The 14,858-nt window shown below is 51.5% G+C and overlaps 1 protein-coding gene across 13 annotated transcripts in view; it reads right to left on the bottom strand.

The window, feature by feature from the left end:
* The window catches only part of SCRIB (scribble planar cell polarity protein), a 134,911-nt gene that overhangs the window by 80,564 nt on the left and 39,489 nt on the right, over positions 1–14,858 (bottom strand). For all 13 annotated transcript variants that reach the window (XM_054293844.1, XM_054293841.1, XM_054293846.1 and 10 more), the window contains 8 exons: positions 14,683–14,801; positions 12,651–12,850; positions 10,002–10,168; positions 8,954–9,078; positions 5,648–5,773; positions 4,422–4,646; positions 3,268–3,585; positions 619–681 (listed from right to left, as the gene is read on the bottom strand). In XM_054293844.1, coding sequence (XP_054149819.1) covers positions 619–681; positions 3,268–3,585; positions 4,422–4,646; positions 5,648–5,773; positions 8,954–9,078; positions 10,002–10,168; positions 12,651–12,850; positions 14,683–14,801 — 1,343 coding nt within the window. The remainder of the gene's footprint in view (positions 1–618; positions 682–3,267; positions 3,586–4,421; positions 4,647–5,647; positions 5,774–8,953; positions 9,079–10,001; positions 10,169–12,650; positions 12,851–14,682; positions 14,802–14,858) is intronic.

A 14,858-nucleotide genomic window follows, 5' to 3' on the forward strand; every position in this document is an offset into this window, starting at 1 on the left:
TGCTCACAGCCAGAGGACGAGCAGGCAGGCAGACAGGATTTTAACCCTCAGCATGCCCACCATCCCCATGCCAGGTCCCTCTGATGCCACCTGCCCCTTCCTGACACCTCATGCTGCATGTTAAGCCTTGAAGGAATTTGGGGCAGGCTGCAGGAGATGCACAAATCAGTGACTTCAGTCCTTTCCCCAGGCAGGGGCACAGTGCCCTGAATGAGACCCTCTTTTTATCAAAGGGTCAGTACACAACACTTGGCTGATTCTCAAGGTCTCTGCTCCTCCAGGGTTACCCACACGTCCAGAAATATCCATTTGTTCAACCCCACTTCTCCATCAACACACAGCAAATAGGAACTGACCTTCCCACCTGAGCCCCTTTGGTTTTTACATCATTTCCAGCTCACTCCTGCTCTGCAGCAGCCACTCTCACCTCAAGGCCGGGAAAGGAGGAAAGGGGGAAAGCAAGGAGGAAACAATCATCGTGTTTGGGATAAGCCAGGTCCAGAAGCCACTTGACCCAGAGAGATCAGAGTCCCCCTACAACAACGGGTGAGGCTGGGAAGCAAATCAAGCAGGCTGGGTGATTTTTGGCAGAGAGAGAACAGTAGGAGTGGTACAGACCTCTTCCTCCTCAATGCGAGCAGGTTCAATCAGCAGATTATTGGCTTGATCAAACGACACCCCCTGTTAGGACAGGAACCAGCAAAGAGGCATGCGGATTAGTGGAGCATCGACCAAACCCGCCACCACGACCACCACAACCACCACCACCACCCAACACACGCACTGGGCCACAGCTGGGCCGGCTCCAGAGATGCTGCTGAGCTCCAGAGCTCCCACAGGAGTCACTGCTGAGCTCAGGAGCTCCCAGAGGAGTCACTGCTGAGCTCCAGGGATCTGGGGCTGATCCAGCTCCTGGGGTGACTATTGAGCTCCAGAGCTCCCACAGGAGTCACTGCTGAGCTCAGGAGCTCCCAGAGCAGTCACTGCTGAGCTTTGGAGCTGATCCAGCTCCTGGGGTCACTACTGAGCTCCAGAGCTCCCAGAGGAGTCACTGCTGAGCTCCAGAGCTCCTGGGGCTGATCCACCTCCCAGAGTCACTGCTGAGCTCTGGAGCTCCCGAGGTCACTGCTGAGCTCCAGATCTCCTGGGGTCACTGCTCAGCTCTGGAGCTCCTGGTGTCATTGCTCAGCACCAGAGTTCCCAGAGTCACTGCTGAGCTCCAGAGCTCTGGGGTCACTGCTGAGCTCAGGAGCTTTGGGGCTGACCAGCTCCTAGGGCCACTGCTGAGCTCCAGAGTTCCCCGAGTCCCTGCTGAGCTCAGGAGCTTTGGGGCTGATCCAGTTCCTGGGGTCACTGCTAAACTCCAGAGCTCCCAAAGGAGTCACTGCTGACCCCCAGAGCTCCACAGCTGAGCCCTCTCACAGCACAGCTCCAGAGCTGACCCTCAGCCCCAGAGCAGCCCCCAGCCCTGCTCAGCACCCCAGCAGGGCTGCTCATGGGCTCCCAGAGTGCCAGGTGCCAGCCAGCCCTGCCAAGGGCACCCCTGAGGCCAGGCTTTGGCCAGGCTGGCACCCTGAGGGTCACCAATAGCTGACCTCATCCCCTCCAGGTCAGCCTGGGAACAGGAAGGGTTATACACAGGAGGAAGCACCGAGGAGCCTGTGGTGCCACAAGCTGCTGCACAGGAACGAGCAGTCCCAAACACAACTGCAGTCCCAAACACAGCTGCAAAAAAGCAGTCCCAAACACAACTGCAGCCCCAAACACAACTGCAAAAAAGCAAAGAAACAGTCCCAAACACAACTGCAGTCCCAAACACAACTGCTCCAATCCCTTTCTCCAGTGCAAAAGCACCCCCTGACAGGCACCTGGGATCCTGCTCTCAAGCGCAGGAAACCTCAGGATTTCTTCTGAAAACCAACTGTCCTTGCAACAAAGCCCTCTGGCTGTAGGCTTCAGCTGCCTCCTCCTTCAGGGCACCTCCTGCCCAGGGACCCTGCTCCCTGCATCCATCCCCACTGCTGGCCATAAATGGAGCAGGCATCCATCTCAGCCCAGGGAGGAGAGCTGAGCCCCAGCAGAGGCTGAGCTGGGACCCAGGGTCATTTCTGACAGGTTCCCACCCTGAGCAGGCCCCACAGGCTCTGCAGTGGGGCAGTGCCTCCTCAGCTCAGTGCCCAGCTGAAATGACCTTTTCAGGTGAGGATGATGGGAGGACTGGGACAGTTTAAACATTCCTTTCCATTCCCCTGGATGAAGGGGATTTGGGACAGCTTAGCATTCCTTCTGAGGGACCTCACCAGCGGTGGGAAAAGTGGCCTCAGCCCCAGGGAGCACAAGATGAGCTGCATTGGCTCACACAGAGCAAGGCAAGCACCCACTGAGGGAAAGTGAGGGACAGGACCTTTCCCTGGGCAACTCGAGCTCCAGCAGGGATGGGAATGACCCCAGCACCTGGAGCAGGTGCAGCTGCAGCAGAAGCACTCCAGCCCCTTCCAGAGACCCACATCTCACCCTGAGATCTGCTGATGTCACACTGGGATGGAGACTCAGCCACATCCTGACCTCCGCCCACCAAACACAACTCACAAAATCCGCAAACCCTTGGGTGAGAACTGGGCTGACCTCCTGAGGAGTCCCTCATCCATGTATCCCCACTCCACTGTGAGGAACCTCCTCAGGCAGGAACCTCTGTGTGCCCCTCACCAAACGTGGGGGTTCAGATGAGGAGAGCCCAGGACCCCCATCTCCTAAGCCCCAGTATAACCAGTAAGGCCAAACTTCAGAGCCCAAGCTGCCCTAATCCCAGTGCAGCCTCCCTCAGGCTGTGTGTGGGTGGCAGCACAGGCAAGGGCACACTCCTGGCTGCACTGACACGCTCCAGGAAGCACTGTGCCAACAAGTGCCAGTCTAAGACTGAATCCACACAGGGACAAAGCTCATCCTGCTGTGAACCAGCAGCAACAACCAGCAGTGAGGAGGAGGAGGCTGGAAGGAGCAGCAGAACCCACTAGAGGTGAGACAGAGCTGTCCCTATAGCACATGGCATAGGGCTGGTGCAAGGAGCTGGACACAGTGGAGGTGTCAGACACAGCCACACAGCACAGCTCTAGGGCAGCCCCACGAGCCCCAGTGACCTGCAGCTCTGCCCCAGTGCTGCAGCTCCTGCCAGAGCCTTCCTCAGCACCACATCAACCTGGCTGCTGGCCACAGGAGCAGGGGGCAGGCCTGCAGCCCTGTGAGCTCCCCCTCCCCACAAGACCTTACCTTCACAGAGGGCTGAGCAGACAGAGCTCCATTCTTTCTGTCCTCCTCATCCCACACTTCCTCCTGATCCCTGGGCTCTGTGTTATTATTGCAGCCTCCCAGCTCCTCTTCCTCTTTGGGGACCCCATCGCTGTTCAGCCCCTGCAGGAGTGCCACCACTGCCTCTGGCTTGGGCAACTTGGTGATCTTGAAGTGTTTCTTGTAGTGGGGCGTGTCCTTGCGGATGAGCCTCTGCTTCTCCACGGGGAACGGCCGCTCTTCGTCCTCATCCTCATCCTCGCTGCGGATCAGCGTGTCCTCGGCAAAGTGCACGGTGGGCTGTGACAGGAGAGCCCAGACACAGTGTGAGCCCCAGGGGACAGAGGGCTGGCACACAGAAGCTGCTGTCCCTGGGAGCCCTCTGCCACGCAGGCAGAGACGGGGGCACTGCTGGAATGGATTCCCAATTCCTTTTTGCCTTTTTCCACAGCCACACCTTCCCCAGGCCAGTGGCACTGCTGGCGTGCCCAGGAGAAGGTAGGAATGGATTCCCAATTCCTTTTTGCCTTTTCCCACAGCCACACCTTCCCCAGGCTGGTGGCACTGCTGGTGTGCCCAGGACAGGGCAGGAGTGGATTCCCAATTCCCCATCCTTGCCTTTTTCCACAATCACACCTTCCCCAGGCTGGTGGCACTGCTGCTGTGTCCAGCACAAGGCAGGAATGGATTCCCAATTCCCCATCCTTGCATTTTTCCACAGCCACACCTTCCCCAGGCCAGTGGCACTGCATGCATTCCCAATTCCACACATCCTTGCCTTTTTCCACAATCACACCTTCCCCAGGCCGGTGGCACTGCTGCTGCGCCCAGCACAAGGCAGGAATACATTCCCAATTCCCCATCCTTGCATTTTTCCACAATCACACCTTCTCCAGGCACTCTTCTGTCAGCTCCAGGGACGGAGGGCATTCAAACCCCTCGCAACCACCGCAGATTTCCTACAGCCTGCCAGACTCCCACAGCCTCTGCCTGCACTGCCTTCTACAGCCTGGATCTGCCTCCAGCGATGCCCAAAGCCCACATCCATTTCCCTGCACCTCTATTTCCCACTTCTCTGAAACTTCCAGCTCCCTTCACTGTTTCTCACGATCCTGCAGCAGTTCCCAGACTCGTACCTCATTGTACTCCACTTCCACATCTTCCTCCTCGTGGTCAGCAGGCTCCTTGTGCTCCTCCTGGGCCCTGGGCTTGCTGTCCTTGTGCAGGTCCCTGTGCAGGTCGGGCAGCTGCCCGTTGGGCCAGCCCCTGTCCCTGTCCTCTGCCCTGCCCTCCATGGAGGCCGTGCTGGCGGACAGGTGCGAGTCCTCGCTGCGGTTGGACGTGGCACTCAGCCTCTTCTCCTGAGAAAAGGGTTCTGGTGGTCAGCATGGAGCCGGAGCAGAGTCACTGGTGTGAGGGGGCAATGCAGCTCCAACAGAACCAGCTGCTCCTCAGGGCGCCCACAGCTTCCCCTCCTGAGCTCCCTCCATGGGACTGGGTGCATCCTCTGGTTTAGGGATTTATTCCCAGCTCCCACCAGGGCAGCAAGGTGCTTCCTGCAAGTGCTCCATCCCCACCACTCTTTACTGGGATTATCAGAGCCTTCTCTCCTTCTCCCTGTGCTGTAAAATTGGTACTGATACACACAATTTCCCTTCCACTGTTCTCTGCCTCCTGGTTCTACCTCCTGCTCTGTTTCACAGGCTCCCCATGACATCTCAAGGCAGATTCCCAACCTTCCCAGGCAATCCATTCCCAATCTTTCCCAAAAGTAAGTCCTTTTATATGCTAGATGTTCCCAGTGGAAGATGTCTTTGCCATGGCATGGAGGTGGAACTCAGTGATGCATAAGATTCCTCCCAGCCCAACCCATTCCGTGACTGTCACAGACATATTTTATGAAAAATCCTTTTGCTAGGATCTTTTCTCCTGAGAAGCCAAGAGGCCTCAGAAACAAAATGTAAATAATGGTTATCTGCTGCTGTGGAATGCAACAGGTGCGTCTGTGATTGGTCTCATGTGGTTGTTTTTAATTAAGGGCCAATCACAGTCCGGCTGTCTCAGACTCTCTGGTCAGTGACAAGATTTTATTATTTTATTATAATAATAAAATATTAATTATATTTTATTATCATTCCATTCCTTCCTTTCCTTGTAAGCCTTCTGATGAAATCCTTTCTCTATTCTTTTCGTATAGTTTTAGTATATCATTTTCTTTTAATATAATAAATACCATAAAATAATAAATCAGCCTTCTGAAACATGGAGCCAAGATTCTCATCTCCTCCCTCGTCCTGGGACCCCTGTGAACACCACCACCCTGTTCTCTGTGGTTCTGCACTGCCCAGGGCCCAGCACTCACCTCCGAGTTGGGGGAGCTGGGGTTGGCATCAGCCTTGGCAGCGTTCACCTCGCTGCGCCGCACCTCGATCACCTTCTTCATCACCTTCAGCTCGCTGGGGTGAGGGGTGGCTCTGCGCTGCAGGCCCTGCAAGGAGAAACCCTCAGGGGGGATTCCAGCCTGCCAGCACTGCCAGGCTCCTGGCTTGTGAGATGTGTGTGCATTCTATCACCAACTGTCAGAGCTGGGGCAGTTATCTGCTGTTCATTGGGCAGGTTATCTCTTCTACAAACCAGTCTTCCCTCCAGGAGACAGCTTCTGTTCATGGGCCATTAATTATTAATTATCTTCTGTTCGCAGGCCAGTGAGTGTCCCTGTATGGCTGATAAAATTCCATCATCCCACTGAGAGATGTTCTGCCCATGGGGAGGAGCCAAGCATTCCAACCTGGATAGACTCTGAGGTTTGGGATACCAGAGCAGCCTTTGCCCACTGCATTCCCAGAGGAGCAGCTTTCTGTTCCCCTGCATTCCCAGAGGAGCAGCTCTCTGTTCCCCTGCATTCCCAGAGGAGCAGCTTTCTGTTCCCCTGCATTCCCAGAGGAGCAGCTTTCTGCTCCATTGCGTTCCCAGAGGAGCAGCTCTCTGTTCCCCTGCATTCCCAGAGGAGCAGCTTTCCTCTCCCCTGCATTCCCAGAGGAGCAGCTCTCTGTTCCCCTGCATTCCCAGAGGAGCAGCTTTCCTCTCCCCTGCATTCCCAGAGGAGCAGCTTTCTGCTCCATTGCGTTCCCAGAGGAGCAGCTCTCTGTTCCCCTGCATTCCCAGAGGAGCAGCTTTCCTCTCCCCTGCATTCCCAGAGGAGCAGCTCTCTGTTCCCCTGCATTCCCAGAGGAGCAGCTTTCTGCTCCCTGCATTCCCAGAGGAGCAGCTCTCTGTTCCCCTGCATTCCCAGAGGAGCAGCTTTCTGCTCCCTGCATTCCCAGAGGAGCAGCTGTCTGTTCCCCTGCATTCCCAGAGGAGCAGCTTTCTGCTCCCTGCATTCCCAGAGGAGCAGCTCTCTGTTCCCCTGAATTCCCAGAGGAGCAGCTTTCTGCTCCCTGCATTCCCAGAGGAGCAGCTCTCTGTTCCCCTGCATTCCCAGAGGAGCAGCTTTCCTCTCCCCTGCATTCCCAGAGGAGCAGCTCTCTGTTCCCCTGCATTCCCAGAGGAGCAGCTTTCTGCTCCCTGCATTCCCAGAGGAGCAGCTGTCTGTTCCCCTGCATTCCCAGAGGAGCAGCTTTCTGCTCCCTGCATTCCCAGAGGAGCAGCTCTCTGTTCCCCTGCATTCCCAGAGGAGCCCAGGCCCATCTGCAGCAGCCCTGGAGCTGCAGAGGAAAACTCCCCCCTTGTGCAGGATCCCTGCTGCAGCAGAGCCACAGCTGGCACTGCAGGAGGGCTGAGCCCCCGTGGGATGGGGCTGGGACACCACCCTGACACACAGGGGGGCCAGGTCTATCCTGACTCTTTCAATGGGGTTTTTTTTGTTGTTTGTACTATTGCAGTTGTATTTTTAATTTCCCTAATAAAGAACTGTTATTCCTGCTCCCATATCTTTGCGTGAGAGCCCCCTAATTTCAAAATTATGACAATTCCGAGGGAGAGGGCTTCCATTTTCCATTTCAGGGGAGGCTCCTGCCTTCCTTAGCACACACCTGTGTGTTCAAAGCCAGACACCAGGCCATGACCCTCTGCAGGTAAGCAACACCTTTATCAGATCCAGAGCCCCAAGGGGACACCACCAACCCCTCCTGCTGCAGGACCTGCTCCAGGCCTTCCTCAGCCTGGAAATGGGAAAAGAACAGAGACGGGGAGCCCTGACAGCTCTCTCCATCATCCTGCTCTCCAGCTAACAGGGGCTTTGGGAAGAATGATGGAGCTGGGAAGTTTAAAGTGGTGTTTCAGGCTTAGTAAATTAAAAACTCTCGACACAGAAACTCCTCCAGAGCACAGGTGAGAAATCTTGGGATGTCCTCCTAACTCCTCTGGATTTAACAGGTCTGCCCAGCCCAAATGCAGCAGAATTGGTGCTGCTTATAGACTTCCATCCCAGGTGGAGGGCCAAGAAAACCAGCATTCTAAAACCAGTCACAATGCTGAGAACAATTCCAAAAATCCCCAAAGCTCCCAATGCCAGCAGCACACACGCATTGCCAGGACAGCTGCCAACACCATTCACTGGAAGGACTCAGATCTCAAGGATGGCTTTCCATAAACTAAAAAGGAACAAAGTCCTGCAGGAGACTGAAACCCTCAGAACACTCACTGAGAACTGCTGTCCTGGCCTTTGCATCTGGCCTGGAAGCACAACCAGCTCTTGCAGGTTTTGAGGCAGTGTTTAGTATTTTACTAACAGGACACTCCACAGCATGGGCTGCTGGAACCGTGGGTGCTGAGAATTTCAGACTTTCTGTGCTGCCAGGCACTGATCCCCAGGAGAACACTGCATTTACCTGAGGCTGTGGAGAAGGCTTCCAAGATTGAATGACCGAACTGGGATTGTGGGTGTGGAGTTTGAACAGAAGTGTGTCCTATCACAGGGTGGAAAACTTACAGTTTAAGGTTTTGAAATATAGTAATATACATAAAGTAAAATGGAGGTTTTAGGGCAGAGGCTGGTCCTTCTTCTTCACCTTCTTCTCCATGAGTTTGGGTGGTTTTGTGTAACTGGATAGAAAAGTCCACATTGCAGGGCATGGGTGGTTGGTTATTGGGTTAAAAGTAAAAATAGTTTAGGTGTCATTTCTTAATTGTACAGTTTATCCTTAAAATGCCTTGTAGAGAGAGATACAGGTCCATTTTTTAGCTTGTTAAGAGTGAAGTGCTGCAGAACTCACGGTTTGTGAGACTGTAGCATGGATAAGAACTAATACACATCCGAGTCCCAGCAAGAAATCCTGTCTCACACACTTAATCCTGACCCTGGCCAAAAGAACCCTGACAGTGGGCTGCACTGCATGCTTGGAGGGATGGGGATGGCCTGGGTTGGGCTGGGCAGCCTTTCCCCATGGTGGGGGTGAGCTAAAGCCCTACCCTGACAGTGGTCTGCTGGGATCTCTGGACATTTTGAGTACCCCACTCCCATAGAAAAGCCTCAAAATATGGCTCTGGACCATGGATCCCAGGGAATTCATCCCCTTCCCCTCCTGCCTGGGCACCAAAGAGCCTTCAGACTGTGCAAATCACACACCTACAGCAGTGTAAAACATGGACACCACAGTGGCCCCATCTCTGGAAGCTCAGCTTGTCCCTGTGCTCCCACAGAAGCCAACAAGCTCCAGGAATTCCTTACCCGTCTCTCAGCTCCAGACTCCTCATCCTCATCCCCTTTGGGCTCATCCAGGAACTGGATCACACTGACTCTGTTCAAGTTGCTGTCTGTCCAGCTCTCATCCACGCTGTTCTGCAGCAGGTTCTCTGGGGAGGAAGGGAACACAGTGGGAGCTCCTTTTGGGAAGAGCAGGGTTGTAGATGTGGATGGAGGTCAGCTCTTATCCCATTAGGGAGCTTCTGCTGTATCTGCCCATGGCATCAGAGGCCTTGAGGACCAAGGCTGTGGCCTCACCATCCTGTCATCTTCTGTACACCTCCCACCAGACCTACAGCAGCCTCCAGAGGTGTCTGATGCTTCAGCTCCAGCACTCCTTACCCAAGGAGTGCAGGAAAAGGCAGAATTCAGGCAGGAATAGCTGTAGCTATGATATTTTCTGAAAAACCCTTTTGCTAGGATCTTTTCTCCTGAGAAGCTGAGAGACCTCAGGAACAAAATGCAAACAATGATTATCTGCTGCCATGGAATGCAACAGGTGGATCTGTGATTGGTCTCATGTGGTTGTTTCTAATTAATGGCTAATCACAGTCAGCTGGTTCGGACTGTCTCAGTCAGTCACAAGCCTTTGTTATCATTCTTTTTCTATTCTTAGCTGGCCTTCTGATGAAATCCTTTCTTCTATTCTTTTAGTACAATTTTAATATAATATATATCATAAAACAATAAATCAGCCTTTTGAAACATGGGGTCAACATTCTCATCTCCTCCCTCATCCTGGGACCCCTGTGAACACCATCACACATAACATGCTGACAGGACAATGAAAATTCACTGCTTGGCCAGCAGATCCAAGCAGAGCACTCAAAGATGAGGCTGCAGGGCCCTGTTACCTGTCAGAAAGCAATTCCTCAGTTTTAAAAATGACTGCCTGGGAAGGGTGCCCCAGATCCATCCACACAAGAGCCTGGATGTGCCACAGGAATCCCATCAAGGACAGCCCAGCCGAGAAGGTTTCAGCCCCCTCCAGAGCAAAGGCTCTGCAGCCTGTGCTGGTGCTGCAGATTCTTACCCAGGCTGGGAGAGGGCTGCTGGGGGAGCAGGTAGCAAGTGAGAACCTTTTCTCCTGTCTTCTCATCATCCTCGGTCTGGAACTTCAGCATGGGCTGGGACTGGTTTTCTGCCAGCCACAGGGCCTTCAGATTGAGATTTGTCAAAGCAAAGGGCAAGTTCTGCAGCCTGCAAAAGAGAAGAGCAACTGCTTGTTAACTTTCCTGGTCAGGAAGGAGCTTCAGCTCAGCTCCAGAGTGCCCAGCTGAGCAGACAGGGACAGAGCCAGCTGCTGTGGATGCCCCAGGCCTGTTCCCAGCTGGTTCTGTCCCTGCCTGTGGGACCAGGCTGCAGTACCCCATCCTCACCAGCCTCTAGCAGAGGACAGCTCCCTCCAACAGTGTGGAGGGGTTTACAAACAGAAAAGCAATGCCCTCACAGACCAGAGTACAGAATGCTCCCTACACAAGCTGTGGTCAGTGTCCTACTGCTCCCAAAACCACCAACACCAAACACAGAACCACAGGAGCTCTCAGAACAGCTCCAGACACACACACACCATGGACGAGGCTTTGGCACCGACCAGCTGAGCACTGATGACACAAACCCCAAAATCTGCAGGGAGGGGAAAGGAAGGGGAAAAGGAAAGGGGAAAAAAGAAAGGGTTCATAGTTCAAGCCCTCAGCAATTAGCCTGGGCTCTCCTACCTTGAGGATCCCGGGATCCACACAGCTCCAGCTCCTCCCTCTCTAGCTGTTAGATACTAAGGGTATTAAACTTTCTATACCAACAAACTAACTCCCAAGAGAACATTACATTTGACACGAGGCCGTAGAAAATACAACCACAATTAACTGATAACACTAAGATTACAAGTACACAGTTGATTAAAAGTAGGTGATATCACAAAGCCAAAAATTCAGAATCTTAGAATTTAGTAATTTAGTTTTATTTACTGTTTTTATTATATAATCTTTATATTCTATATAACTTTATATATAAATATATAAATAATAGAATTTAATAATTAAATATAAAAATTTATATAATAGTTTTATAATTTTTAAAAATTAGTTTTATAGTAATATATATAAAGCTAAAATAAAGTTTTAAAACATCAACTAGTCCTTCTTCACCTTCTTCTTCCTGAGTTTAAGTAATATTTTATAATTAAACAAAAAACCCACATTACAAACTTTAAGTGATTAGCTATTAAATTAAAAGTAAAAATAATTTAAATACAATTTCTTAATTAGATAATTTAACCTTAAAAGACTTTATATAGGAAAAAAATTAACTATTTTGTAACTTATTAGTAAAATACTGGATTCCCAGAGGAGCAGCTGCCTCTTCCACTGTATCTTCAGAGGAAAACTCCACCCTTCTACAGGATCCCTGCTCCAACAGAACCACACCTGCCTGTCACTGTGATATTTTATGAAAAATCCTTTTGCTAGGGTTTTTTTTCTTGAGAAGCTGAGAAGCTTCAGCTTCTCCGTGTTTTGTTATTTTGGAATGTGATTTGGTAAACTGTTTACTTAGCATGCGACTTATTTTTAATTAATGGCAAATTACAGCTAGCTGTGTTGGACTCTGAGTCTGTCACGAGTTTTTATTATTCATTCTTTGTTAGTTTTTAAATGTTTTTCCCCCTTTATTTAGTATAGTTTTAGTATATCATTTTCTTTTAATATAAGATCATAAAATAATAAATCAGGCTACTGAAAACTTAAAGAGTCAATTCTTATCTCTCGCCTCATCCTGGGGACACTCATAACAACAGCAAACAATTAATAACCACATCTGCCACTCCAGGAGGGCTGCAGCCACAATTCCAATTGGATTTCTACAGATCGCCCTGGCTCCAGCAGAACGACACCCGACACCTCAGGAGGGCTGCAGCCACAATTCCAATGGGACTGCCACCAACACCCTGACCCACAGGGTGTCAGGCTGTGTTCTGACTCTGTCAGTCTTGTTTTGTATTACTGCATTGTTTATTTTATTTTTATTTTCTTCCCGAATAAAGAACTGTTATTCCCTGCTCCCATATCTTTGCCTGAGAGCCCCTTAATTTCAAATTTATGGCAATTCGGAGGGAGGGAGTTTACATTTTCCAGGAGGAAGGGGGTTTACAGTTTCCATTTCAGGGAAGGCTCCTGCCTTCCTTAGCAGACGCCTGTATTTCCAAACCCAGACCCCCAAAGCCAGGCTGCTCACCTGTTGCCAGCCACGTCCAGCACATGCAGCTCGGTGGTGGTGGCCAGTTTCCATTTCAGGGAACACACCTGTATTTCCAAACCCAGACCCCTCACAGCCATGCTGCTGCTCACCTGTTGCCAGCCACGTCCAGCACATGCAGCTCGGTGCTGTTGGCCAGTTTCTATTTTAGGGAACACACCTGTATTTCCAAACCCAGACCCCTCACAGCCATGCTGCTGCTCACCTGTTGCCAGCCACATCCAGCACATGCAGCTCGGTGCTGTTGGCCAGTTTCTATTTTAGGGAACACACCTGTATTTCCAAAGCCAGACCCCTCACAGCCGTGCTGCTGCTCACCTGTTGCCAGCCACATCCAGCACATGCAGCTCGGTGGTGTTGGCCACAGTTTCCATTTCAGGGAACACACCTGTATTTCCAAACCCAGACCCCCCAAAGCCAGGCTGCTCACCTGTTGCCAGCCACGTCCAGCACGTGCAGCTCGGTGGTGTTGGCCAGCTCGGGGGGCAGCAGTGCCAGGCGGTTGTCGCGCAGGGACAGCACGTTGAGGTTGGCACAGCCTCCGATCTCTGCTGGCAGCACCGTCAGACGGTTCCGGTCCACGTTCAGGTTGGTCAGCTTGGCCAGCTTGCCCAGGGACTTGGGCAAGGCCTGCAAAGGAGCCCAGTCAGTGGGTGCAAACAAACAAACATTGCATGTTTTTGTGGAAGTTGTAAAGCTGGTATGTAGGAATGTGCCCCCTCTTGACAGAGTGACAAAACTATCCTTTGTCCCCTTAAAAGGAAAGAAGCCCAGAAGTTTCTCTCCTCGATTAAGTAAAAAGACTCCTCAGAGGACCCAGGGGACTTGACCTCAAACTTAAGGATAGCTAATTGGACAGAAGCCAAAAAGTCCTGCCTGGGTAATTTACTAGAAAAGGATGTGAGCAAAGAAACTAATCGCTTTTGTGAGGTGTTTTTACCAGGAGCAGCAACGTCTGGCACCTGGCTCAGTTCTTCTGTTTGTTATTTTGCCTTTTATTAAATCTTTTTGTTTCACACGCTGCAACAGAGGCCATGCTGTTGATTATTGTGCCTCCAAGGGTAGCTGAGCTATCCTGGGTGTGTTATGGGCCACCTGGAGCTCATCAGACCTGGCTGGAGGAGGATACTATAACTACAGTATCTGCAGGATACTATCTATAGGATAGCTAAAACACTGGTATGTTTATCACAGCACTGCACACATGTGGGAATCCTTCTCCTAACATGACATGTGTACCTCTGGAAACTCCAGATTTTTTTTCTCTCTCTCTCAAATAAATATGATTGCAATTTCACAATAGGCTCATACATATTCACTCTACTGATTTCAAGTGACATTTGCTGCTAATTCTTCTTTATCAGAAAGAACTCCTGGGTCATGTTGCCTTGCTCTGTCTGCCCCTCTCCTCCTTTATCTCTTGTCTTTTGGCTGAAGCAGTTTCTCTGAGCATAGGTTTTTTGTGAGACCAGGCAGTCAGACTAAACAGCAAGCTACAGACTTAACTCAAAGATGTACATGTCACCTAAATCAAAATAGATTTCTACTCTGGAAAATTTCTACTCTGTCTCACAAGAGGAAAGGGTAAGCACACACAGGTAAAGGCAGAGCCCTCAGCCTAGGGAGCAAGCTGCCTTCTGTCCCAACAGACACATTTGGGAAAACATTTTCGGGACATCTTTGGGACAGGTTTTCCCTCAGGCTCATAGACTGATCTGTGCCAACTCTTCCCCTCAACACAGAACCACTGGTCAAGACTTCTCTTCTGTTTGTCTGCCTGTTCCCAATCCTCCTGTTTTACCAATCAAATCACAGGCAGTTTGGAGCAGGGCCATTTTCAATCACACCATCCCAAAAAAATCCCTCAGAAATGCAGCCTGGGATGGGGTCTGGCACCTGGCAGATGGGATGGGCTATGGGATGGGCAATCCCAGCATCCCAGAGAATGATTTGGGGGGAAAAAGTCAGTGAGAGAAAGCAGCTTCCAAACTTGTGTGAATTTGGTGAAACTGTAGAAGCAGCTGGAGCAGCTCAGGAATTCAGCTGGGAGGGCAGAAGAAGGGAAGAGACCCCTGCAGCTGGCTGCAGAGAACAGCATGGGAGAGGCTCATCACTCTGCACAGCTCCTGATGGGTGGCTGTGATCAGCTGGGGCTGGGCTCTGTCTCCAGGAATGACAGAACCAGAGCACACACTCTCAAGCTGCACCAAGGGAAATTTAGGCTGGATATTAGGAAAAAGTTTTTCATGGAAAGGGTGATAAAGTTCTGGAATGGCTGCCTGGCGAGGTGGTGGAGTCACCATCCCTGGGTGTGCTTAACAAAGCCTGGATGTGGCACTGGGTGCCAGGGCTTAGTTGAGGTGTTAAGGCTGGGTTGGACTCAATGACCTTGAAGGTCTCTTCCAACCTGGTGATTCTGTAATTCTGTGATTGTGTGAGGCAGGTGTCTGCTGTGCACTCACCGTCAGCATGTTCTCAGTCAGGATGAGCTCAGACAGGTTCTCACAGTCCCCAATCGACTCTGTCATGTCTGTCAGCCTGTTCTGGTCCACCTTGAGGATGGAGAGCTGCTTCAGCTGACCTGGCCAGGGCGACAAGTTAGGTGTGAGCTGTGCCAGAGTGAAGGGTGCTGCTCTAC

The sequence above is a fragment of the Melozone crissalis genome, unplaced genomic scaffold (assembly GCF_028551555.1).
Source record: "Melozone crissalis strain CALT ecotype California unplaced genomic scaffold, PUWL_Pcris_2 ptg000195l_1, whole genome shotgun sequence".
In the NCBI taxonomy this organism is placed as follows: Eukaryota; Metazoa; Chordata; class Aves; order Passeriformes; family Passerellidae; genus Melozone; species Melozone crissalis.